The following is a 26,072-nucleotide window of genomic DNA, read 5'->3' as shown; positions in this document are numbered from 1 at the left end:
ACACTGTTATTAGCATGGAATTACTAGGTACTCTGTTACATACTAATTCTTATCTACTATGTAATTCCATGGTTATTAGTTCCAGATTCTGACAGCTATATATAAAATTTAAATAGTAAATCAAACACATAAATAATTCCATCTAATATTTTTATTCAGTATTGCTAGCAATTAACACTCACAGATACATATAAAAATATTACATGCCTTTTTTCAGATTTATGGATAGGTAATGAAATGTGTAATATTTACATACTTTTGAAATAAGGTAATCAGATCAGGTTACACCAATCAGATGCAAGTATACTGTATGTTATGCCACATTCACATAAGAAGTTTGTCATAATATTTTACTATATTTTACATTTTCACACATTATACTATAGTATATACAAAACATATATTGAAATCAATAATAATTATGAAACCTTGTTGATCTTAGTCCAAAAAAAGGATATAATTTTTGATCACACATGAACCTAGGATATTATTGAATGTGGCATAACACCTTAGTCCAGCATGTCTTACATTTTGCAATTATGTATTATTTTCAAGTTATTATGTACATCAATGAATATACCTGCAAGGGACTGAATATTTTTTATAAATACATATCTAAAAAATACAAGAAACTTTCATCACATTCTTAAAAAAATCAGAGACAAAATCTAATTACCACCAATTAAGAACAATTCATTGAATGGGACCTACACAACAATTATCCAGGCATATTTCTTTCAAGTTCCGAGCCTCAATAAAATTATATCACTTTTTCAATATTAATATAAATACTGCTCATAGGTTAATTGCATTCATAACTCCACGCTAAAACTTATCAATAAAACTATGTAATAAAAATAATGATTCATAAAGTAAATCAAAAATGTTATAAAAAAGTTATAAAAATCAAATCACACATACAAAGTATATCTATCTCTTACCACTTAGTGTCTTAACATGTTTCATTAAATTCAATCAAATAATTTACAACAACAATACAGTTGTTATAATAATAACAACAATAGTTAGTAGCTTATCTCTATTTAGACTAACATTTTATCTATAATACTCCATTTAACATATAGAAAAAATCTTCATTGAAAACATCAGTCTAAGGCAGTGACAACAAAGTATGACGATATTAAAAATAATTGTCATGGCGGGGCCAGCTCGAGGCCTAAGTAGGGTTTGAGAAAAACTGTGACAAGTTGCACATAATATCGATCTTACCTTTAAAACAATATATGAGACTCATAGAAAGTTCTTAACCTACATTTTACTCCCGACTTTGTTCATAATTTATTCCAATAAAAGAACCCTGAAAACACACTACAGTAATGTTATCGAGATAGCACCTCACAAACCAAGCAAATTGAGTGCCTTTTGTATGGTTAGCTTTAGAACAATTAGGTTGTCGCATCATGTACTTTATTTGGCACCATACACTTCCAGTTTTTTAATATACAGTGGTTTGATTTGAGGCATATATAAAATTAAACCTAATAATTTGGCTGCCTGGGCAGACAATTACTAAATCATGTATTAAATGAAATGTGCCAAGATATGGGCCAAGCCACATCTGTGTATTAGATCAGAATTATATATATTTACTTCGCGACTTTCCTTACTTTGCATACATAACTTAATCAATGTAATGAACAAAATAAAAGCGTAATCCCACCAATACATAACACCAAATTTAGTAAACATCAATTCACAAAAGCCTGCACTTGTACAGTAGTATAATTCAATCAATATTATGGATGAATTTTATGTGTACTTAAAACTATTAATTCCTCAGCGAAATTTGTTACATTATGGATTATATTTACAAATAGCCTTAGAAAATAAACAATGATTTAAAATTATTCTTAAGACAATAAATTGTTGTTTACAAAATTAATGTTCTGGTCATTTAAAAACTCTAAGATACAATAGGGTAGTAGAGTTATTTTTATCGTATAAATTATGCATGAATTAAATAAATATAAACGTATCATTCCTGACACGGCGGTGTACATAATAGTAAATTGTAAAAGGTATGAGTTTCACAACACATGATGTTACTATGTTCAGACAGATCTTAAGTTTGACCATTTTGATTGGTATGGTATCTGTTTTTATAATCAACATATTACATAAATAAGTCAGGAACGAATACAGCTGTAAGCCCACTCGTATACGACGCGACACAATTAAAAAACAAACGTACAAAACAGGTAAAATTAATAATTATCATTATGACCATCGCTAAAGCTGAAGCGGAAGTTATTTTCAGATCTTTACCTATAGTTAGTGTAACTTCACTACCCTACTTAGTTACCAATACGCGACAATCGCGAACGTGTAACTGTGTGTAAGTGTACCAATGCGGGCCGCGTGTGGAGGCGGAGGGTGTGTGAGAGGGTGTGAGAGTCACACATCGAAGTCGGCGCCGCCTTTACCTGCGGGAGGAGTTATGAAGGGCTCGCTCCACATTCTTCTAAGATCTCCCTGAAACGACATTTACCTAGTAAATTTTTAAGAAAAAAAAACGGTTGGTGGATTTTAGAATACAATAGAAAAGAGTGACGAGGTAGAGGAGCACTGGTCGGGCCGCCTTGTACTCTTCAGCCGACTGTGTCAGTAGAGAGGAAGTAGTAGAGCTATAGATATGTGGAGCATACCTTGACATAAGCCATGGTGAGCAGCGGCAGCAGAGTGAAGGGCACGAGGTACAGCAGGGCCGGCTGGGCCGCCTTGAACACCTCAGCGGAGACGGTGGCGGTCAGCAGCCCGAGGAAGTAGCCCAGCAGGGAACAGTGGAAGTACGTCAGGCGGGAGCCCTGACAATGTAACGAAAACATCATCAGCACACGTTTAAACAGACTTCAAAAGTTTATCAATTCGTTGTGACTTTTTTTTTAAATACAATATAGTAGGAGAGGCAGACAACTACTTAACAATAATCAGTGTACAAAGTGTTGTTTTTGTCTTATGTAAATTGTGTATTACAGTGTGAAATACACTCAGTCGAATCCGCGGACGCTAGCTAGTATATAGTATATCTATCTATATATGACTGACCATGGATCTAGGGCCGGGCACCTGCCCCACCTGGCAGACGAGGCTGGCCTTCTTGTACGCGTCGTAGCGCAGCACGAAGCACAGCAGCAGCCCCGGCATCACGATGTCGCCCAGACCTGAACCATTCCATCATGAGACAGCTTGTGGACGTTACTAACGTGATACGCATTTGTATGTTTCGTGGTAGACTTTTATTTTTTAATTTATTCTACTCCGTTTCTAGTAGGGTAATTTTTTATTCACTGCCTAAATTTTTACATACTCATGTACATGGAATATAACTTCCAAAAGAAAATTACTGTGAAAGAAGAACGACGATCAGCCAAATTGTATGAATGGCAAACATATTTTTTTACTCTTTCTGGCATTTACGGTTTGGTGGTAGTTATTCACAACTAGTTGAAGAAAAAGGTTTTCTGTGCTGCCGGTCCTTAGAATGGATTTAATGGATTTATTAAACTGGTATTATTATTTCGTAAGAGTGACATAGAGTAGTGATACTGACCCAGCATGGAGAAGTGTCCCTGGTGGTGCATGGAAGGGAACACCAGCTTGGCCGGCAGCGACAGCTTGGGCGCGTCACGCATGGCGCCGCCCAGCTGCAGCCGCCGCGCCACCACGTTCATGGGATTCTCTGCCGGCCTGCGGTTATATTATACAAATACAATACAAAACCCTTTATTACACCTAAAATAACTTAGGTATTTGTACAAAAATAAATGTAAAAATATAATACCGGCCATGCGAGTCGTTCGTCGGTCGTCGTTCATAAACTGCTAATTATTCTCTCCCTCATCTGAGTTTTCCTGAATAAAAATATTAACTTCCTCAGCTTTTAAGCGTCAGAAACCAGGGTCCGCTTTCGCTATAAACTACTAGCGTTTCATCCGCTCGTATGTCCCGAGTGCACAAACAGCAGTACTCTGGTTGATGGCAGCCTACAATAAAGCCATCAAATGGCATGGTTCTGCCAAGAAAACACTAGTACGAGGGCTGCTATTTATGTATCCGGAATAACAAAATTAAACAAACATATATTATTACATATGGTTTTATTGTTTCTCGAAGTATTCTCCGCGATGATCTATGCACTTCTGCATACGATGAAACCAATTTTCAAAGCACTTTTTCCATTCTGATTGAGGTATGTCCAAAACGTGTGTTTTGAACGCATCAACGGCCTCTTCGCGGCTCGAAAAACGTTGACCACGTAATTTATTTTTAATGTTTGGAAATAAATAAAAATCATTGGGTGCCAGGTCGGGGCTGTACGGCGGATGACCCGTCAATTCAATCTTTTGACCCTCCAAAAAATTATTTGTTTCAGCCGACTTGTGGCAGCTAGCATTGTCGTGATGAAGTATGATTCTGCGTTGTGGGTTGTTCTTTCGTATTTTTTCAAAGACTTCTGGTAAACAAATGGTGGTGTACCATTCAGAATTAACCGTCCTACTATTCTCTAGTGGCACTGTAGCTACATGTCCGTTGATACCAAAAAAACAAGTGACCATTTGCTTTAAAGTGCTTCTCGCACGAACAACTTTTGTTGGATTCGGTTCATCTTGAAAGACCCACACCGTTGACTGCTGTTTAGTTTCAGGGTCATAAGCATAGATCCAGGTTTCGTCACCTGTGTAGATATTATAAACAGCTTTTGACTTGCCACGGTTGTATTTTTTTATCATTTTCTTACACCAGTCGACACGAGCCTGTTTTTGATCTACGCTCAAGTTGTGCGGAATCCAACGCGAACAATTTTTTTTAACAATTAAATGTTCGTGTAATATCGCGTGTATACTCGTCATACTAATGCCCAGAGACGCCTCTATCTCGCGGTATGTAACATGACGATCTTGCATTACTAATTGTCGCACAGCATCAATATTTTGTTGTACCACTACCGATTTAGGACGACCCTCCTTAATTTCATACGTGAGCATAGACCGTCCACGTTGAAATTCCTTAAACCAATAATACACAGTGGTTTTCGATGGTGCTTCATCTCCAAAAGTTAAAATCAGTTGTTCGATGCACTGTTTTTGAGTTAATCCACGCCGAAAATCATAATAAATCATCGCGCGAAAATGTTCACGAGTTAAATCCATGGCAATGAAGACAAGCTATTTTCAAAATTGGCGCCAATTGAAAAAAACAAATGACAGGGACATGAAAAATATTTATTCTCTAGCCGAAGAGTTCTATTTTCAAATGTTGTAATTACTTTTTAAATATTCTAGAATTATTGGCCAGTTCCGGATACATAAATAGCAGCCTATGTATCCCATAGAGCGTTTATAGATTTGTTATTGACACATTGGGTTCTTAACGTGTCAATAACAAATCTAAACCTGACCACGACTGGTTACTGACCTGGTGGCCACCTTCACCATGACATTGGTAGTGAAGATATACGATGAGAAGAACACCCAGAACACGTCATAGAGCAGCAACCCGGTGAGGAGCAGAGTGGACACCTTGAGTGACGGCAGCCGGATGAGTGCGATGAACGTCACGCACAGACCCATGCCCATGGCTGGAATGAGACAAATATATTTACGATGTCATTTGGCGAGGTAACAGGTTTAAGTAAATTTTTATTACATTTCAAGGCAATTCTTTAATAATTGGGTGCAGTATTTTATAGCGTATCTTTATTGCTTCTATATAGCTACTGATCAATAGATTTGACCGGCCCTGGGCTAATTATACTGATGCGCCCTTTAATGAGGGGTTCCTAAACATTTTGAGTTCGACACGAGGAATACGACGAAGCTGGGAGGTGTAATCTTGTGTCATTTTTGCAGTAAAGATATTGCAAAAAAATAAATGACAATAAGATTTGATGTCCCGATAAAATTACTTATTATTTTTTTCTAAACATAGAACTCAAGGTTTTCAAATCATCATCATTGTCAAAATCCATATACGATGTAAAGTGCTTGGCTGTGAGTTTGTTTGTAAGCGAACGACTGTTGTCATCAGCTAACTTAATTGTCTAGACGACAAATAGGTCAGCGACGAAGTAATGGCCTACTTCCGAGTATTGTGTTCGCGAACTCTTGCTGCTATTAACGTACTAACATAATCTAAACAAACGTACATATAATGATAAACCAGAAAAGTTACTTTTGTCAAATCTGTTTTAGAAATAATGGAATATGGATTTTTTTTCGAAAGAGGCCTTTGGTATCTGCGACATAGTTTTTAAAACTACAGCCATAAATCGCTAATGCTCTTGTATGTATCATGGACGAATAACGTTTATTTTCTTTTTTGAAATCTGTCAAAAATAAAATTTAAGCAGTTCGGGGGCGCTGTACCGCCGCACACCGCCCCGCTATCACTGCTATCACTCACCGTCCATGAGCAGCCAGTGGCCGGTGAGCACCCACACGCAGACAATGCCGGCCGCCAGTAGAGCGGCCGCCAGTTCGGGGGCGCTGTACCGCCGCACACCGCCCCGCTATCACTGCTATCACTCACCGTCCATGAGCAGCCAGTGGCCGGTGAGCACCCACACGCCGACAATGCCGGCCGCCAGTAGAGCGGCCGCCAGTTCGGGGGCGCTGTACCGCCGCACACCGCCCCGCTATCACTGCTATCACTCACCGTCCATGAGCAGCCAGTGGCCGGTGAGCACCCACACGCAGACAATGCCGGCCGCCAGTAGAGCGGCCGCCAGTTCGGGGGCGCTGTACCGCCGCACACCGCCCCGCTATCACTGCTATCACTCACCGTCCATGAGCAGCCAGTGGCCGGTGAGCACCCACACGCAGACAATGCCGGCCGCCAGTAGAGCGGCCGCCAGTTCGGGGGCGCTGTACCGCCCGCACACCGCCCCGCGCCCCACCCCCGCACTGCCTGCCACATACTGGCATAGCGGGGTAAGAAGAAATGCAAGCGCCGCGCACGCGATTACTGGAATAATAATATAAGTGAAAATAAAATTTATGTGTACTTAAATCTACTCGAAAAAATATCAATGGATCCGGTAACCAAGCAAAATACGGATGAATGAAAAACCAGGTACACTAAGTAAAACTGCGCGTTTGCTTATGCATCTTGGAAATCGATAGTAGACTTATATGTTTTCAGTATTTTTTTTACGTCATAAGTCATGCTAAGTTGAAGAAAAAATTTTGAATTTGAACTAAACAAAAGAAGTAAATTAACTCGAGTAAATAAATGAAAAAGAATGACATGGCGTCAATAAGTAAATGTTTAAAAAAAGGACGAACTTTAATTTCATGCTAAGTTGAATAAAGAATTCTGAATTTTAACTAAACAAAAGAACTAATTTAACTCGAGTAAATATATGAAAAAAATTGACATGGCCTCAATAAGTAAATGTTTAAAAAAAGAACGAACTTTAAACAATTCCAATTTTCAAAAAGCCGAATACTGCATTTATTTCGAATAAATAAATATTTTTAGAACACTTACTGGCAGTACATATCGCGACGAGGGTCTGCATGGAGTCGAAGAAGAAGAACATGATTAGTAGCGCCACCGACGAGCCCAGCGGGAAACACAGCGCCTGCATAGTGTTCAGTGTTTGTACATCTGGAACAAATCAAATTATTTCTAGAAAAATGCATAAGTATAATATTTTTGTTAGTGGTGCTTTTGTATTTAAATCACGAAATCATGACTATAGCAGACTAGGATATGATCCCAGACAGTATTAGAAAAAAGTATGTTCTATTTTCTACTGTTTGTCTAAATATTTTTTTCTCATCGAGTGTGCTAAGATTAGTGCAAGACCGAATGTAAATACATTCGGTCGGCTTCAAGATACCTGACGCGAATTTACGAATATCCCCATCTAGTAGTAGTAAACGCATATTCAGTATTGAGCTTAACAGTATGTATTTCTCATTATGTTTGCCTTCGCCGGAAGCAAGTTTTGGACAATGAAATGATAAGGTCTAATTTATTTAAAACTGAATACATGCAATATAGTATACGATAGTAAACTTTCAGCTTAGAAACTCGCATATTTTTTGCTACTCTAAAATACGTGTGACTTATCTCCATAACAATTAACAGAAAACATAACCATTAATAATACTGTGCTATTATATATCAGCTCATTTCTTATTTATCTAGGCCACTTTCGCTACAAAACAATGTATTACGAACACACACTTTTTGTCAGTCGGCCAATTAGCTAACTACAGCTGTGTTGACAAACAAACTCGACTTGGTGAAAACCATAGGTCACGGCTATTGACTACATTAAATTTCCCTGTATGTACATACATTGTCTGTGTATGAATGAAATTAACATATAATCAATGCATTGTATAATTTACACTAGCTAATTAATTCACTGTTGGTTTAAAATGTATCGTTCATCAATGAATATTTCAAAATTATTATATCTAATACAGTGACAATTTTGAGGTAGTCATTTTACAAGTTTTATAAATCATTATATTTTTAGACAACTAGAATTACAGTCACACTTGTGGAAAATGAATGAAAATAACCGAGAATTTAAAAAAAATAAATATCTAACCTGTCAAATGCATTATAACGTTACATATTTTTACAACAACGATTCATATTTGAAAAATATTTTTATAACAATTATTACTTTAGTACAAACAAACACTGTTATTAAAAATATATACTTTAAGCTAAAGTATATTTTGTCTCGTTCTGTCAAAAGTATGCTCTAACTTTTTTATGAATAACAGGAAAAGTTTGTATATATAATTTATGTCTGTAGTACAAATTATTAGATGCTAGGATTGGTCTCGATGGAAACCAAATAGATTCCTGAATCAAGGTCACTATGAGACTAGACAAGTTTATTAGCCCTGTGTTAAATAATGTACTCGGTTTCAGAAAATAATATTATTGAAGTAATAAATCGGTCATCGTATAGGTAATGGTCGGCAAATCTGGCCGAGTTGAAAAAACGACAACCCAGCCTTATTTCGCACTTTTATCCAAACATAACATATCCTCTGAATCATTGAATTGACAGTTTTTACAATACTGTAAGTTGTGAATAGAACAATGGTTGAACACATTTATATTCCCTGCGAAGTTTTTGCTGAATGTGTTACTAAGAAGAAGTCCATTACCTGGTAAACCATGACTTATCACATACATTTTAAATTATTTCGTAGATAACTGTCAGACAATCAAAGCTTAAATATCTAAAATACCTAAAAATACAAGAACTATATACTTTTGTGAATGAAATTTGCTATAAGTAGGTATACAAGATTATTAAGTGCATCAACATTTACAAACTTAAAATAATCTCGATGCATTACGCGGTCTATCGCAAATGGCTACTGGCATAGAAAATCTAAGAAAATTGAGAGCTTTTTAGATAAGCCGGTGCTAAAAATTCTATAAACAGAATAGCTTTATAAATGAAGGAACCATTAAGAAATTATTTTAATTGGGTAAAAATATAGCGTAATAAAATATGATATACAGACACTTAATGCCACACCATCTCCGTGTTGACGTACATTGCTGGGTTTTTCTAGCGGTAAAAAAAAGTTTCACACACAAACTACGCACTGTACATTCATTTGCCTCGACATCTGTCTGATTTCGCCGATATTGTACCTATAGTGGCATAAGATACACGCGATGATTTGGATCGAATCATCGTAGGCACGTGAGCTGTCGTGATGTCTCGACAATGATTTTCAAAGATTGTTACTTATTATTTTTGTCCACCAATTAATAGAATCGCAATAATTCGAAGTAATTTTGTAAATATCAAATTTGTTTTAAGGAGCTCGATGGCGCAGGGATTAGTGCGCACTGGGGATGATTTGACAATGTGTGTTTTATAAGTTTATCAAATTAAATGTTAGCGAGTTGGTTGTTATTTTATTATCAAAACGTAACGCTCCAATTCAACATTTTTTTAATTATTTAACTACGTAAGACAACAAAGATGAGAGAGATACATATCATCTTCGCGTGTTTCCAGTTGCATTACGGGTTATGACACCGCGAAGCCAGGAGTCAGCTTACAAAATAAATCTTGAAATGTTGAATATTCGGCTCGCGATTTTACAACAAGCCGTCTGAGGTCCACCCTCTGAGAATGTTATTGTTGCATCACTTGCCAAGGCTGCGTCCCTTCGTTAAAAGAGACGGGAAGATAAGAAATAAGAATGGTTCTATTCTAGGGTGGGACTACGCACCCTTAGGTGGATTATCTATAAACAACAAAAAAGTTTCTGAAGTCTGAGCGCACGCCATAATTAACTACATACTACGTTTGCTAGTAAGATTAGTCGAAGAGGCCGGTGTATCACCTTTGTGCTATTAACTGCCGTACGGCTTCCTTCCGATTCGCTGAACTAACGCGTCTTCATTACAAATCATTCGCTATGCAACTTAAAAAAGGGCAAATCCTGTCAAATAGCTGTCTTGCGAAATACACCACTGACGGTTTAGTGTGCGTGTTATCAATTATTGATACGCTAAAACTATTCAGTATTCCAATGTTCACTATGTCAGTTATACTAAATCTGTGTGATTTTTCAACTAGCGCCAGCGCGCAAATATTACACATCTCGAATCGGAATGTGTATTCAAACTGTGTTCGACCATGAGGCTGTGCTGATCGCTCTGTCGTTCAGTCCTTCGTAGTGCAGGACGTGGGGCAGTTGGGACAGAACAGTAGGAGAGCCATAGATTGTATTGAATATTAGTTCTTACTGTTGTTGGTGCAGGACGTGGAGGCCGGCTTGCCGTTCCCGAGCAGAGTCGCTTCCCGCTCGCGCTCCGCTCGCTCGCGCGCCTCGCGCTCCATGTTAAGCGAGCGAAAGCTGCCGTACACGATCAGTAGCATGGAGATAAGACACGCGGATACCCTGGGGACAAAACAATACATTTGTTCTACAATACACTCAAATAGGTAGGTAAATACAATACAAAACCTTTCACTGCACACGAAAAAACTTATTAATATTGCAGGCAACCTTGAAAAATTACTAGAATTTAATAGTTAAATAAATAAATAAAATCTTTATTCAAGTATCTTAATAGCTATGTTACAATAGTACAGTACATGTTACAATAGTAGTATAGTTGTAAAATAAATATTACTTTCTATTTTCTATGCGAAATGCTAAACCAATTCTCATAGTAAGACGGGTTTAAATTTTAAAGGGTCTTATTATGAAAATTGAACCAACATTGTATCAAAGAAATCGATTCATACTCGTAGATGAATACATCGACGGACAAACATAAAATCTAATTGACGGTTTCCTATTATTACAACATCATTGGCATTATATTTATATTAATCTATTCTGGTACAACTGCAGATTTTAAAAATAAACACATCGCATGCACGTGTGCTCAATCATAATAATTGCCTTTCACTCCATCCCTATTTATTTTGGCGTTCGTCAACCATCAATACAAAGCGAAGAAGAAATATAAAAACTTACAGCTAATAAACTATATCTGCATTAGGTATTTGATTACTGCCAACAGTCAAGAGGAAATCCTCTTGTTGAACATGGAATTTACTTAATTTGATATGTTGCTTGTAAATCGTTACCCAATTTCCATAACAAACAAAATAATAAAGAAGCAGAAGTTTTAGGCATTTCTGAGGATTGCTTCCAGCATAATAAACATACGAAATTTGAGATAAATAAGGCGCCAGGCCTCAGTCTAAATAATCAAATGTGAGGTAATGACGAATCAATCAGTATCGGAGAAGTGACCCGCTAATGAGTGGTCGACGAGAGCCGTTCAAATTAGTGATTACAAAATATACAATGGCCGACACAAAATATAAACGGCCCAGATGAATAGATCTTCTAAATGTGACTGAATAGCTGTGAATTCTGATAATTATTTTCTTTCAACATTGGATGAGAATCATACTTTATCACAAATCTTACAGCTATTCTTATTTAGGTATACTATCTATTAACAAATATTCAAAATATGATTCAAGTAAAGCAACTCCTAACTATATTACTATAAAATTTCAAGAAGATTTAACGTGCAGATAAAGCGGGAAGAGATAATAAACAAACAAATGAACCTACTTTCGTACTTATAAATGCGAATTTTTAGGATTGAGTGGCATAGGTTAGGTAGGTATGGATAACGAGTATTAAATTTTAGATAAACACATTTTAAAACGAACGGATTGTTTTATCAACATGATCTTCTGTGTGTACCTAATTGCAATAAAGACGATGTTTTGACTTTTGTTATATAAGTATTAATAGATACTATTTTAACTAGGTACTAACACAGTCATAATTTGGTTTACTTTGGTACTAACTAGAAGATAGCTCTTGAAATTGTTTTGGGTACTGAAAAAAAAGTGATAAATCTGTGTTAGTAATACTTAACACATTTTAAGTAGGTATATAGATATTATCTCCCTATATTAGTTATACATAAGATCGATAAGAATAAATTTGTAGAACTCAAAATTAGTGTAGTGTGTAGTAGATGTGAAGCCGGGATGGACCGCTTGTATACAGACTAAATAAACATAGAACATAACTCCTAATTAACTTAGTTCCAGTAGGCGTATGTGTCATGCATCTCAGCCCATACATACATAGTGACATAACTTTAATTGACTGCATGAATTGTAATTAGTTTAAGTTCGTTAACTCCACTTCATTATGGATGCGGGACTTGCCTCCGTACCAATTTTGTGGTCCCCAAGCTATCATTAACTTATAAGCAGTAATAAAACTTTAATTTTTCCTGTTTATGTTGCAAACTTTAATTGTGCGTATTTTATTGACCAATAACAAAACTTAGTAGCTTCAATAGCGAAACACACAAATAACTCACAACAGTTGCGACCACACACAATGTTCAAGCTCTAATAATATCTAAAACGGCATGACCGATTTTGATGAAACTTAGTACTATGTAATAATGTTTGGTATGATGAAATATACATTCCTGAGGAGAAAATAAATTTTGCCTACTGTTGAACATAAGCCTTGTAAAATATAAAAAAAATAAGCGTGTAAGAAAAAAAATTACTATTAATTTCAGATTTTCTAAGTTCCTTCGCTATAATTGATTAACGCGAGCGAATCGACAGTACCTAATAATTTAATTTCATGGTAATTACTTTCCTAATATCAACTAGTCAAGAATCAATTCGCTAACTATAATTGTAATTTGATATTGGACACGTTGTTATTGAATTGGCTAAGGGCTTCAGATTTCAATAATTATTATGATTGTAACGTTATTATAAACTTGGTAAGCATAGTAACGTACCACTTCCAGTAGCTCTATGGCAATGACACATTACTGTAACGAATATAACTTTATAATATAGGTATATAAAAATGTTCTAATAATAAGATAATAGCCTAACTGTGTTAGTAGCATGTCTCGGTGGAAAAAGAATTAGGCAAACGCCGAAGAAGAGATGGTTATATTGTGTACAAAATTTCACGACAATCGGTCCAGTAGATTTTGCGTGAAAAAAAAATAAAATAAAAAAATATTAGGACAAACCACACAGATTGAGCTAGCCCCAAAGTAAGTTCGAGACTTGTGTTATGGGATACTAACTCAACGGTACTATATGGTAAAACAAATACATATATAGATAAACATCCAAGACCCGGGCCAATCAGAAAAAGATCGTTTTCCATCATGACCTGACCGGGGATCGAACCCGGGACCTCTCGGTTCAGTGGCAAGAACTTTACCACTGCGCCACCGAGGTCGTCAAAGAGTAACAAACATACATCCTCACAAACTTTCGCATTTATAGGATTAGTAGCATAGGATATAAAATGCATAATCCTTATCACAACGCCGTTCTCCTCCCTTCTCGACCATACCATCGAAGCCTTATTACCTATTACCCTATAACACGAGACTTACTTGGAAGAGTCCATAATTGAGTAGGCCCATTTGTACTCCTGGTACTCCATGTTGGCCCCGACTTGCGCCATCCTGCCCGACCACCGGAACAAGCGCCTGCTGGTGGCCGCGCGCCAGCGGTCTCGAGGCTCGGGAGGTTTGAGCACTCTAAAAATAAAATAAATAGACAATACTCAACGGCCCACACTAAGCACATGTGTTTCACGCATAAATAATTATTTCTTTCTAAACTTGTATCTCGATATAGCCTGTGATAGTAGCAGTTAAATCTGTTGATAATATAATTTGTAACATGGGTCTGATGGACACACATACAGAAATATGTACAACACACCCAGAATCACAGACAAATATTTGTCATCACACTTATTCCAACTATAAAATGAAGTCTTATCAATCAATCATAAAATGTAATTATATAATCGTCACAGAACAATATCCATATCTAAAGCATTTGTTAATTAATTAAGACTTCATTGTTATAATCAATCTGACTTAATTAAGTCAGATTTCACTGGACATCACCAATGTAAATATCTAATACATTTTATAGTAATAGTTATAATAATATAAATACATAGACATTCATTAAAAAAATTATCTGGAGAAACAGGCAAGATTAAAGCATTTTTCATTTTCATAGTGTTTATACCTAAATGGAATTTTCACATAACTATAGTCTTTTGAGACAGTTAATGCATATGAAATACTTACTTTTTTAATATGATACATAAGCACTAATATGTTATGAGTACAGCTACATGATAAAAACAAAAAATAACTAGTAGAAATACTGAAGTTTATAGAATTTTAAAAAACCTCTTATCTCAAATAGAAAAACTTCACTAATGAAAGACATTTCACTGTAGTAAATGTTAAAAGAACAACAACTGCAGCATATCTCATAACATGACAGTGGGGCTTGCTAATTTAATAACATTCACTGTCGTCAAATTGATACCTTGAGAAAACCTAGTTTAAAATAATCTCACCATATATTCTAATAATTGTTCAGACCTAGACAAAGGTCCCATACAACTGAAGTATTAAGTTATTTTTTAATGTTAGGCATCGTGTCGAGAGATAGCTAACATTGGTGTCAGATTTCATTCATGTTGTGTAATGTACCTGATAGGACTTCTGCAATGACCACCATCTAACAAAAATAATTTTGCTAACTTCTCCTATTTTATAGTTTTAAATATATCTTATATTTAAACATTGACCACATTACCTGAAGAAACTAGGCAAAAAAAAACCACTTGGTGCTGGAAGATTACAAACAAAGCAAAATGGAAGAAGATAGTGAAGGAGGCCAAGACACTTTAAAGGAGCCACAGGAAGAAGTAAGTATATTTAAATATTTTTACCATTTATTTTGGTTACTCTACATTCACATTATAAAATAAGGGCACATACTAGATAAGTTTCATAATCAAACCCATATAAATACACAAAGATAACACAAAATTATGGCATGTACAGTCAGCAGCAGCATTCGTAGAAAAATAAAGTAGGATAAGATTATAGGAAAATCTATTGGGAGCTCAACATGCTACTCTGTACCAAATTTGTATAAAAAGGGTATACAATTTTGATATGTAGATATTTTTGCTCAGCAGTGGAACATTCTTCACTTGTTGATTTATTGATGAAGACAAAACAAAATCAAAATATTTTAATGGAATAACTTGAAAAAGAAGAATAATTATTTTGCTTCAGGTATCGAACACTGATTAACTATGTTTATTGTGCCTGTAAAGCAAATACCTACTTTAAGTAACCAGCTTGATAAGGTATAAGGGGTCAATAGTCTGATAACCGAGCTGAAATATCAAATTATACACCAGTTGGTTGTTTTATAAACAGTATTAAACAAATAATAAATTACTGTAAAATTAATATAAACCTAAACATGTATGATATTGATAATTCATTTTGTAGTTTGTGATATAGGTAACTAGCTAATCATCATAGTATGAGATAAAAAATATATACTTAAACTCGAATAATCCAACAGAGCCGAGAAATTAATATAATATAACCACGAAACTTAAAAAAAGAAACAAAAAATCAAGTTCAAAATAAGTAGAGCACGAAAATAGTGTAGACAATAAAGTGAAAGGGTACCGAAATGGACACATTGTTTGGATGAAAATAATAGCGGAAGGGACTCTGAGTATGCACCAATTTTAAGCCGTATTATTAACGTTCATATGTAGATTAAATCAAGTATTTAATACATATTTGAAAGAATACAAATATGAGCGAAGCAAGTAATTATTTTTAAACCAACATTTTTCGATACTTACCAATTACTAAACTGTTCCAAATAACACAATACAATTGTCCTTAGGATTCCATATTTAATAGTAAAACCTAGAAGTAATAAATATACTTATAACACATTAGAATAATTGATTTTATTACAATTTATTTAAGAGAAAACACCTCTACCCTACGCTCGATCGACAGCCATACTGTCAATTTATTTAATTTGGTTTTACAATAGCTTAGTAGCTAAAAAAGGAGAAGACTAAGTTTATGTAAAGCAACTTTATTTACCATAATTTAAAAAAGTACTTTTACTGTCAATGTCAAATATGACAGTTTATGTCAGTACGTTTCACATAACATAACCTATTTCCATTTCCTTGTAGGAGTTTCTAAAACATAGGTAAATAATATTTAAAAAATCAAAATGAGGTTAACGATAACATTACTTCGACGTAATCTTATGCCAAACGGTCATATTTTTCGTGGTAAAGATAGATTAGTCAAGAAAGTAGAGAGGAAACATTTAAATAAAATCCAACAGGACTTTGCTATTGAAGAGCAGAACATGTTTTATTTGAGGTTCCCATATCTCACAGAGGTTTGTAGTCATAAAATATTATTACACCTTTTATAAATTTTATAAATATCTTTAATCTAGGTAATATCATAAAGCACCTACGGTATAAATCAATCAAATGTTATTTTTGTTGTAGGTAGATACCTACCTAGTTAGGTAATAGTAAATCATTGTAGTGCCAACGTCTGTATTGTTCTTTTCTATATTTTAAAATATTTTTTTCAGGCAGAGAGTTTTGGACATGCCAAAGCTTTAGGAAAAGCTGAGCAGAGAAAAACGAAATTCACAGAATTAACAAGAAGGATTTTCAAAGAGGATGTTACATTGTATGATAGATTACAACACTTGAGAGTTTCTGAGGGATGGGATAAATAAATTAGAAAGATTTAATATTTTATGTTAGGGTTCCTTATTTGTATTCAAATTAGTTGGATCCCTTGTAGGCTATTTTAGTGTTATGCTCCACACACACTTGTCTTGAATTTGAGATGTGCTACAACAAATAAGTACTAGGTATCTCTTTCACTAGCTATAAAAAGGAATGTGACTGACAATGCACATAAATGATAATATCTGTTGGTGCAATATTGATTTGAAAAATAAAATAAAAACTTACCAAAAATATGTTTCATTTTAAAAGATAAAACTTGGGTGAAATTGTCCCAATATGAAAGGACTAGCACCATAGGTCAACAAGAACTATGGCTAGAACTTATGTACCCAGTCAATAAAAGGTAAAACTGAACCTATATGATGACTGAACTGTGATAAGGATTGCTTCATTATAATTCTACCAAGACAATTTCTCAGGAAATACAATTTATACAAACATTATCAACTTGATTAAAAAACATGAAAAGTTTGGAATCCGAAATTAAAGTCAATTAATAATTCACATTTCTTTATTCAGCAAAACAACATTATAAAAATTATCACATTCAAATGTTTATATAAATATTTAAAAGGCAACAACATGTAACTTTTAGCTCCATAAATAAATTACTCATACATATTTCTCCATGTTTTCTATACTCATAAATATCACATACACATTCATTTAAATAATGTATATTTACTTGTTACTAAACATCTTGTAACAAATTTGTAAAATAAATAAATATATACATTAGACAATTTCAACTTTAAACACAATTATTTTAGAATAAGTACAATTTAAAAATATATTGGAAAGATATAAAGATTCACATAGCCCAAATAATATCGATATAAGAGTATTCTACCCAGTTGAGATTACATGTAGTATTATGCCAATACAAAAATTTTAGGCTGATTGTTTTTCATAACTAAAGTTTGTTGGTTGTACACTGAAGTTACGTATAATAAGAACAGACTTTATTTATGCACTGTTATTTCTGAAATATAAAGAATAGAGTAATATTCAGAAGAAACTTATTATGTTGCAGTTTTACTGAGTATGACATACAATTGCAGTCACTAAAACCACTGTTCATTCAATATACTGTTTTGAATATTCTATGAACATCACAGAAAAATATACTTCGAGTTTAGTTTGTTAACATGAAAAAAACAATCATATGTACTTATAACACCTATTAACACCAGACATAATAATGCTGGTCTGCTGAGGAGATCCCCGGACAGGTCAATATGGAAAATTTAATTTTTTTCAGACTTCTCAGATGTTATCTGTGTTACGTATATGTTATAAAATATAGTATTATTGAGTTAGTATCCCACAAAACAAGACTCGTAACATACTTGGGGCTAACTTTATCTGTGTGATTTGTCCTTTTCTTATGAATATGAGTAGTCTGTATGAAATGATTCCGGAGTTAGGAACTAGCATAAATGATAGCGCTGTAGACTGTATTACAATTCACAAACAATATTGAGCTTATTATTTACTACTTATTGTTTGATATAATGTATTATATATAACTAATTCGAGAAAATAATTTATTTTAGTCTTCAGTAATAGACAAAATTTAACAATATCTACAAACATTTTTTGAAATAAAAATAAGCTCTTACATTCTACAATATAAAATAAATTTAATGTTAATATCATATTAAGTGAAGCTAACTACTTTTGTGCCATTGTACATTGTAAGGTTATTGCCACAGTATCACAAAGTCTCGCTCGTGAATAAATACATAGAAACGCATACATACAGTTAGGAATGACGTGAGATAAGCTCTATAAAAATCGTACATGTCTCATATGTGATGTACAAGCAAACACCCAAACTAACGTACGACGATCATTTTTATCCTAGAATTAATGAATGGTTTGGGTCCAGCCAAACCTATCTTCTTTCAAATCTTTCTTATAAAGAGATTTACCCTGATACAACAATTCGGCGAACTGGGACACCACCGGATCCCTCATGCAAGAGGCCACAGCAATGACTTTCTCAGACTGGTCAAAGAAGAATACTACAAATTTCAAAGCATCTATATCACCGTCCACAAGGATGTTGGAAGATTTCCCGTGGCCCGCATAACGAATCGATTTCCCGAAAAGCATTGTCCAGAAGTACGGGACGGTACGCAGTCGCTTCTCTTTCCTCACGATGTTCAGGGCTGCCACTCGGCCGTGGTACTGCGCTAACCCTACATGACCTATGCTCATGTGTTTATTCTCGTGGGCAAAAACCGGCGCGTGAGCTATATCGCCGCCGGCGTACACGTTTTTAATATTAGTTTCCAGCTTATCGTTGACGCTGACCGCACCGTTCGGTTGCATTTCGATACCACTATCTCTAAGAAAATCGGTGTAGAACGTGGTTCCCACGCCCAGAATCAGCATATCGGCAGGCAGTGTGTTTCCGTTGCTCAGCTCCACAGACTTTACTGCTCCATCCTCACCATTGCATTTCGTGATAGTCGCATCGAATACGAAACTAACGCCCTTCTCTTCGAACAGATTTTGCAAGCTTTTACCGATGTCCATTCCAAATATTTGTCCCAGTGGGGCCGTGTCTTTTCCGACTACCGTCACAGACTTGGCTTTGCTGGAGCAGGAAGCGGCCGATTCCAATCCGATGAAGCTCAAACCGAGAACGACCACGTCCTTGTCGTTGCTGTCGCCCAATGTCGTCAAGATGTTGACGGCATCTTCGTAATTTCTGACGGTGAAGATGTTGTTCAGGTGTATGCCGGGCACGCCGGGCACGCGCGGCCGGCTGCCCGTGGCGAGGTAGAGCGCGCTGTACTTGACCCGGGTGCCGTCGTTCAGGTGCACGAACCGGTGCTCCGGGTCCACTTTAGTCGCTTCTTTGCCCGTTAAAATTTCAATGTTAGCGTTTTGGTAATATTCGGTGTTTCTGGCTTGTAGGGTTTTTATGTCGGGGACTGCGCCTATTTTGGAGACTTTGATTCTGTCGTAGGGCAGGTAGGGTTCCTTAGCGATCATGGTGATGCGGCCCTCGAAGCCCTCGCTGCGGAGGGTCTCTGCGCAGGTGGCGCCCGAGGGCCCTCCGCCCACGATGACCACGGTGCTACCGTCACACGGTGATATCAACCCCATGTCCTTTATACGTTTGTTTGACTGCAAGTCGCTAACCTTAGCTCGAACCTGGAAATTACATAAAATCTAATTAGTATTTAAAATTAAATTTTCACGCGAATAAATCCTAGATTGCTAGAATAGATCCCCATTATTCATAAAAAATAAGCTAAAATATGTTTTGTCACTATTGCTCTCCATAAAGAGACAAAACATACTTCTTTTTCATCTTTTTTTTGTGAATAACAGGGTATATCATAAATTTAGGAACTTTTAAGCAACAAGTCAACATACGATAATTAAGGATTTGAAACTATCCGCATACTTGTACATTGCTTGTTGTTCCACTCAAGGTTTACTCATGGTCATGTCATACTTTCAATTATTTTATGTATACAGAATAGAGCATAATAAAGCTGAAGAATTGATAAGTCGCAGTGCAACTTTGTTTCCATATAGGTACACGACCAATAATATAAATGCGAAAATATTTTTTTGTTATCTCTTCACGCTTTATCTACTCCACCAATCTTCTTGCAATTTATTATATACTTGTACTTCTATGTACTCTTCTCTTAACGGAGAATTACATATACTTTTCATTTCAGAAAAGTGCTACAATACCGTGGAAAATTCAAACGAAGGGCGAAGCCGCGGGTAAAAGCTAGTTTAAGGTAATAACATTTAAATAATAAAGTTTAGATTTCTGTACTGGACTTGTATTCACATGATGCCATTAGCAATTTTTTCACTACTGAGTCATGGTGACCGTATGTAGAATCAACAGCACAAGTTACTTACCCTGCATTAAACTCTATGGCGCGGCAATAGTGGCGAGTTTGCAATGAATTTGGGTAAGTTGATGTGCTGTTGACTGTACATATGTATAGGCACATATTAATATGTGGTTGTATATTATGTTGTTCTACAATCGGTCAAGGCGATTCAAGGTCGCCTGCCACAGCTCCTATTTGGGACACGTGACAAGGAAAAATCGTTGTTCGACATTAAGCGAGTCTTTGACAAGTGGAAGCAAGTGGGGAGACGTTTGTAATACTTACTCTTTATTATAATTTGCCTTTGCCCAACAGCGGGACAAGATGGGTTAAATATAGATATATAGAGTACCTAGCAACTATTCTTTTATTTTTATATCTATAGCCGATGCTGGTATTAATGAAGCGATGATCAATAATGTTATTTATGAAACAAATAAAGAAAATTATTTATTTTCATAAACTAGATCAATAGTCGCATGGCAACAGGGCGGCATTTTTCAACTTTAAGTTGCAATTGTGTCTAAGTAGTTTTTCGATAGTAGTTTTGATTGTGTGGAAATAAGAACTACTATTGAAACATGAATTAAGAAGGGGCCCCGCGCGCGATTGAAACACGATGGAGACACTGGCTGGACGTCGTTAACAGAATGAAAATGCGGTGCTGTGTTAATTATTTTTCAAATGCCAATAATCAAATTAATAACAGTAGCGGGTTAGCCGATTTTGATGAATGAGGTGTCATTTTGTCAAGCCAATTCACGGTCACAGCTTCGTGTTCAAGTTGAATGCGTATTTAGAGCACGTGACCAATGACATGACACAAGAAAATGTTACGTTTTATTTTAGAGTCAACTAACAAGTACTTACTTTGTGTGTGAAAGGATTGAACTTTTAACATATTAAAATACTACAGGTTGATATTGTTATAATATAATTTACTAGGATTTGAGGTAGTATATTGTAACATCAATAATGAAAAAACCACACTATAAGAATGAAGAGGAATGAAGGAGATGGAGTGTACTGAAGAAATACCTACCTATGTTACTTATACCTATCTTACCCTACATGTAAACTAACGAATCATATTAACATTAGTTGAGGACTTGAATATCGTATTGGTTTAGCTGTGAAAACGTTACACTAACAGTCAAGACTGATTAATACGGATTGGATGCGGGCTACCTTGACGTGTTTTTGACTGTACGTACATACATACTTACACACAAAGAAACTGTTAAAATCAATAACCATAAAATATGCAATAAACTATCGTAGCAGATTTAGAACTTAGTTATCATAGAGGGAGCATAACACAGCGGGGTGTAACAGGTTTTACACTGCTGCTATACGTCTGTCTGAAATAGTCTGAATAATCATTGTAACTTCCAACAGATTAACGGATTTTAATGTTTTTTAAGGGTGACCTTAGCCATGATTCAGTTTCAGAAGTTTCGATGAGTGATACGATCTCATATATTTATGTACGAGCACATCTAATAGTCATTGCAAGAAAACTCGTCCCTATTACCGCGGAATAAAAAAGCCAGGTAAGGTATCTTCACATGCGGTTGACTGTATGTAAATAAGTATAAAACATAGGAGTAAAGCTAGCTGTTTTAATGTATCTATTTATCGAATCTGTGAGATCTGTTGGCCGCCATTCGACCTTCGCTGTCGTGGGAAAAAATATGGAAGGTCTTAGTTGTGGACGATCGTCAATTATTTGGCGATACCAGATTTTGTGTAGTATAGGTAAGCCTTGACAACAGAGAGACAAAACAGCATTCTATAAGAGGGGGAACGAAAACAAACCCGCGACGATGTCATATTTTATTCAATCCATAGATATTTAACAAATTCTGTATCTTATTTATCTTCATTATTCATTTGTATTAACTATGTACTATTTTCTGTACTATAGTTACTTGTAAAACATTGTCTTACCATTATACTACTAGTTATTAACGTAACTTAACGTCTAAGCATATAATCTGAATTTGTGTGAAGATAAGTCTACCGCTTACTCATTTTATGACTCAAATGGCAGAGGTGACTAAAACATTACCTCATGTCAACATTCTATCAATACACGAGAAAAATGCATTTTTGAGGCAAATCATGCAACATCCTTACATATTATAAAACAAAGTCCTCTGTCGCGTCTGTCTGTTCGCGATAAACTCAAAAACGATGGCACAGATTTTCATACGGTTTTCACTAAAAGATAGTGTGATTCCTGAGGAAAGTTTAGGTATGTTTTTACCCGAGCGAAGCCGGGATGAGCCGCTAGTTGTGTTTATAAAGATTATTATTATATAATACCTTTTTTAGGTGGCAATGCCAACCCATCCGCTCGTCGACGGATTGCCATCCCGTTGTCGTAGGTACAACCACCTCAGTTACTCTTTTAGTACAACTAAAAGCACCTCGGTCTCTTTTGCGCTAGATATCCCGGAACGCAAGTAGATGCGAGAGGGAACGAAAAGCCCTATCAGTCTACTGCAGTATTATTATGAAATATAGTTAGTATTGCCCATCAATCTCCATCAACTTTATATTAGCATGTGTGCCACATGTTGATGTGACCTAGAGATATGGGATGACCTAGAAAGGCTTTGAATTGTATCCTTGAATGTAGCCTTTCATTTGCTATACTTACATAAAATTTACTTTACAAAAAGTTTGTTCAAAGATCTTTTCTCAATAAGTCAAAAAAGTCATGAGTCACATAAACTCACAAAATTAAGATTTACAACTCACTCAACTAAGTAGCTAGGTAAACAATCGTAAGGTAAAAGTAATATAATGAATCGTAAGGTAGACGCTAGTAAAATTTAATCAATACATTAATGAAAGTGAACAATTGTCAAATTTGTATATTGAATATTTTTTTAAATTTTCAACTGGAATTGACTTCGATACAATTTCGGAAATTTTTGTCTGTCTGACTGGCACATCACGCAAAATCTACCAGACTAATTTACTTGAAATGTTGAAGGTACATTAGTAAGTACTGGCAAAAAATCTTATACATATACTGGAAAAATTGTATGTTATAGTTCCATAAGAAAGTCAAATAATATATATAACTGATATATAATATATTTAACTGATTTACTTTTAATTTTGGAAAATTGTGAGGATTCTATTTATTCAATTGAAGATATTGTTTAGGCATTTCATGTAAAAGAAAATTATACTTATTTCGAACTGCACGCAAATGTAGTTGTGGCCACAGCTAATTTTATATATATTTATTTGTTAAGTGTATAAAAGATTTACATTTAGTGTACCATACTACCTTGCCTGTGTCTACCTCCTGTATATTAATATGTCTATTTAGGTATGTTGAGAGTGGGTATCAATCTATATGAACTCACCTTGACTTGTCCCTTTTCAGATACTGTGACTTGGTAGCATGGTAGTGAATCAAATCCAGGAAAGTCTTCAATGTCTCCAGTTTTGATATTGAAACAAGCTCCGTGCCACTGACAGCGGATCCTTCCATCTCCCAATGCTCCAGACACTAATGGTGCTCCGTAATGAGTGCATTTCGTCCCTAGAGCACTGATTTCTCCTTTCTGTTTCACAAGTAGGACCTTTCCATCGTCTCCAATGTCAAACACCTTCATTTCATTGTCTTTCAGATCTCCCTCATTGCAGACTACAGCCTCAACATATTGTATGTTGGAATCCATTCGGGATATAGTTCCAGCTGTGAAAGTTTTATATTTTTGTTTTAGTTCACAGTTCACAAATATTTCAAACTCCTAATACTTAAATAACAATTTCTAATTTAAATAAAAAAAATTTGATAGGTATCTGACGAACAAACATATAGCCTCTTCTTTTTAGGCATTTAATTATTCAAGTAGGTCATGAAAATAACATTTAAAATATTACTTACACATATAGGTAATGCCTACCTAGTCACAAGTACCTGATTTTTGATTTTTTTAATCATAATAAAAAGACATTGTTGTTGACAATTCTTCTGAATTACAACATTGTCAACATTATTATTTTATTATTATTATTATCTATAAAACTAAAGTAAGCCAAAGGATTTCATAGTATTTCAGATAGGTATTTATAATAACTGATTTTCAGGCAATTCTACCAAATTATAAATCCGAAAGTTTGTATGTTTGTGTTGTTTTACCGCAAGCAGATTATACTTGGTACATTTTTTTGCAATTTAAATAGTACAAAGACCCGACCTAACTTCCTATCATACACTTTATCTGCTTTCGACTGTACATAATTAATCTGAATTAAATTGTATGCTTTTCGTACTTACCTTTAGCTCCATCATTTACGTTTAGTTTATTTTGACCACTATTGGGAGAATAGGATCTCGAAAATGAACTACCCATTTTTCGTACCACTGGTTCTACAAAAAAAGAAAAAATTGCACAAAATTATTTTCTTTGAAATTTGCGCCCGAAATCCGTCTAACATATGATTATAAGATAGTATTTTATATACAATACATACCAGCAAAATTGTACCTAGGTATGTAAAGCAAATCGGAAAATAAATATTTTATCAAAGACTTGGTAAGGGAAAGGATTCACCTTGGGCAATAACTCGCTTCAAGAACCCGCAAGTCAAAATGCCTGTTTTCCGAAACACAACCATTTTTTTTTAAATAAAAAATCTGTCAAACATGACAGCTGTGTCAACTTTAACAAATAATGTTGCCACATTAAACAATAGGGACTATTACTGCACATTTATCCTGCCAGATTACAGCACTGTATGTTAGGTACACAAAAGCTTGCCGCCTTTTGCTATGTCGATTTAAACGTTTATTTTACAGTACTTTATTAATCCTTCCATTATGTACGCATTAGTTAGTGAAAATATACAACAATGTAGTATTTTAGGATACCGATATATTGGGAAAAATAGTAATAAGATAAAAAAACTTCGGTAACTATGGGATACGCTTCACGCTATAAAATTTTTAGCCAGTAGGTCGAAAAGAAGCTCG

At 35.2% G+C, this 26,072-nt stretch overlaps 3 protein-coding genes and 1 long non-coding RNA gene across 5 annotated transcripts; 2 read left to right on the top strand and 2 right to left on the bottom strand.

The window, feature by feature from the left end:
* Positions 1-133: 133 nt before the first annotated feature.
* Positions 134-16,441, bottom strand: SppL (Signal peptide peptidase-like). Its single transcript, XM_053761150.1, has 10 exons — positions 16,263-16,441; positions 13,951-14,097; positions 10,771-10,925; positions 7,510-7,629; positions 6,802-6,984; positions 5,437-5,599; positions 3,572-3,708; positions 3,067-3,182; positions 2,667-2,825; positions 134-2,493 (listed from the first exon to the last, which is right to left on the bottom strand). The coding sequence occupies exons 2-10, from the start codon at positions 14,019-14,021 to the stop codon at positions 2,416-2,418; spliced, it is 1,182 nt and encodes a 393-aa protein (XP_053617125.1). The 5' UTR covers positions 14,022-14,097; positions 16,263-16,441; the 3' UTR covers positions 134-2,415.
* A 134-nt stretch (positions 16,442-16,575) lies between these two features.
* Positions 16,576-17,426, top strand: LOC128679121 (uncharacterized protein). The gene is made up of 2 exons (XM_064436675.1): positions 16,576-16,825; positions 17,030-17,426. Exons 1-2 carry the CDS (start codon positions 16,652-16,654, stop codon positions 17,177-17,179), a joined length of 324 nt encoding a protein of 107 aa, XP_064292745.1. The 5' UTR covers positions 16,576-16,651; the 3' UTR covers positions 17,180-17,426.
* Positions 17,427-17,688: 262 nt separating this feature from the next.
* Positions 17,689-25,763, bottom strand: LOC128679099 (uncharacterized protein). Of its 2 annotated transcripts, none has more exons than XM_053761117.1 (4): positions 25,654-25,763; positions 25,377-25,469; positions 24,457-24,791; positions 17,689-20,363 (listed from the first exon to the last, which is right to left on the bottom strand). In XM_053761117.1, exons 1-4 carry the CDS (start codon positions 25,715-25,717, stop codon positions 19,065-19,067), a joined length of 1,791 nt encoding a protein of 596 aa, XP_053617092.1. In that variant the 5' UTR covers positions 25,718-25,763; the 3' UTR covers positions 17,689-19,064. The 2 variants fall into 2 exon arrangements, with proteins under 2 accessions (XP_053617092.1, XP_053617093.1); XM_053761118.1 differs by having other exon boundaries at positions 25,574-25,725.
* Positions 22,003-23,424, top strand: LOC128679122 (uncharacterized). Its single transcript, XR_008405721.1, has 3 exons — positions 22,003-22,143; positions 22,495-22,623; positions 23,408-23,424. It is a non-coding gene; the product is annotated as an uncharacterized LOC128679122 (long non-coding RNA).
* Positions 25,764-26,072: the final 309 nt, after the last annotated feature.

The sequence above is a fragment of the Plodia interpunctella genome, chromosome 21 (genome assembly GCF_027563975.2).
Source record: "Plodia interpunctella isolate USDA-ARS_2022_Savannah chromosome 21, ilPloInte3.2, whole genome shotgun sequence".
Taxonomy (NCBI): Eukaryota; Metazoa; Arthropoda; class Insecta; order Lepidoptera; family Pyralidae; genus Plodia; species Plodia interpunctella.
This window is presented reverse-complemented; position numbering and strand designations above follow the sequence as displayed.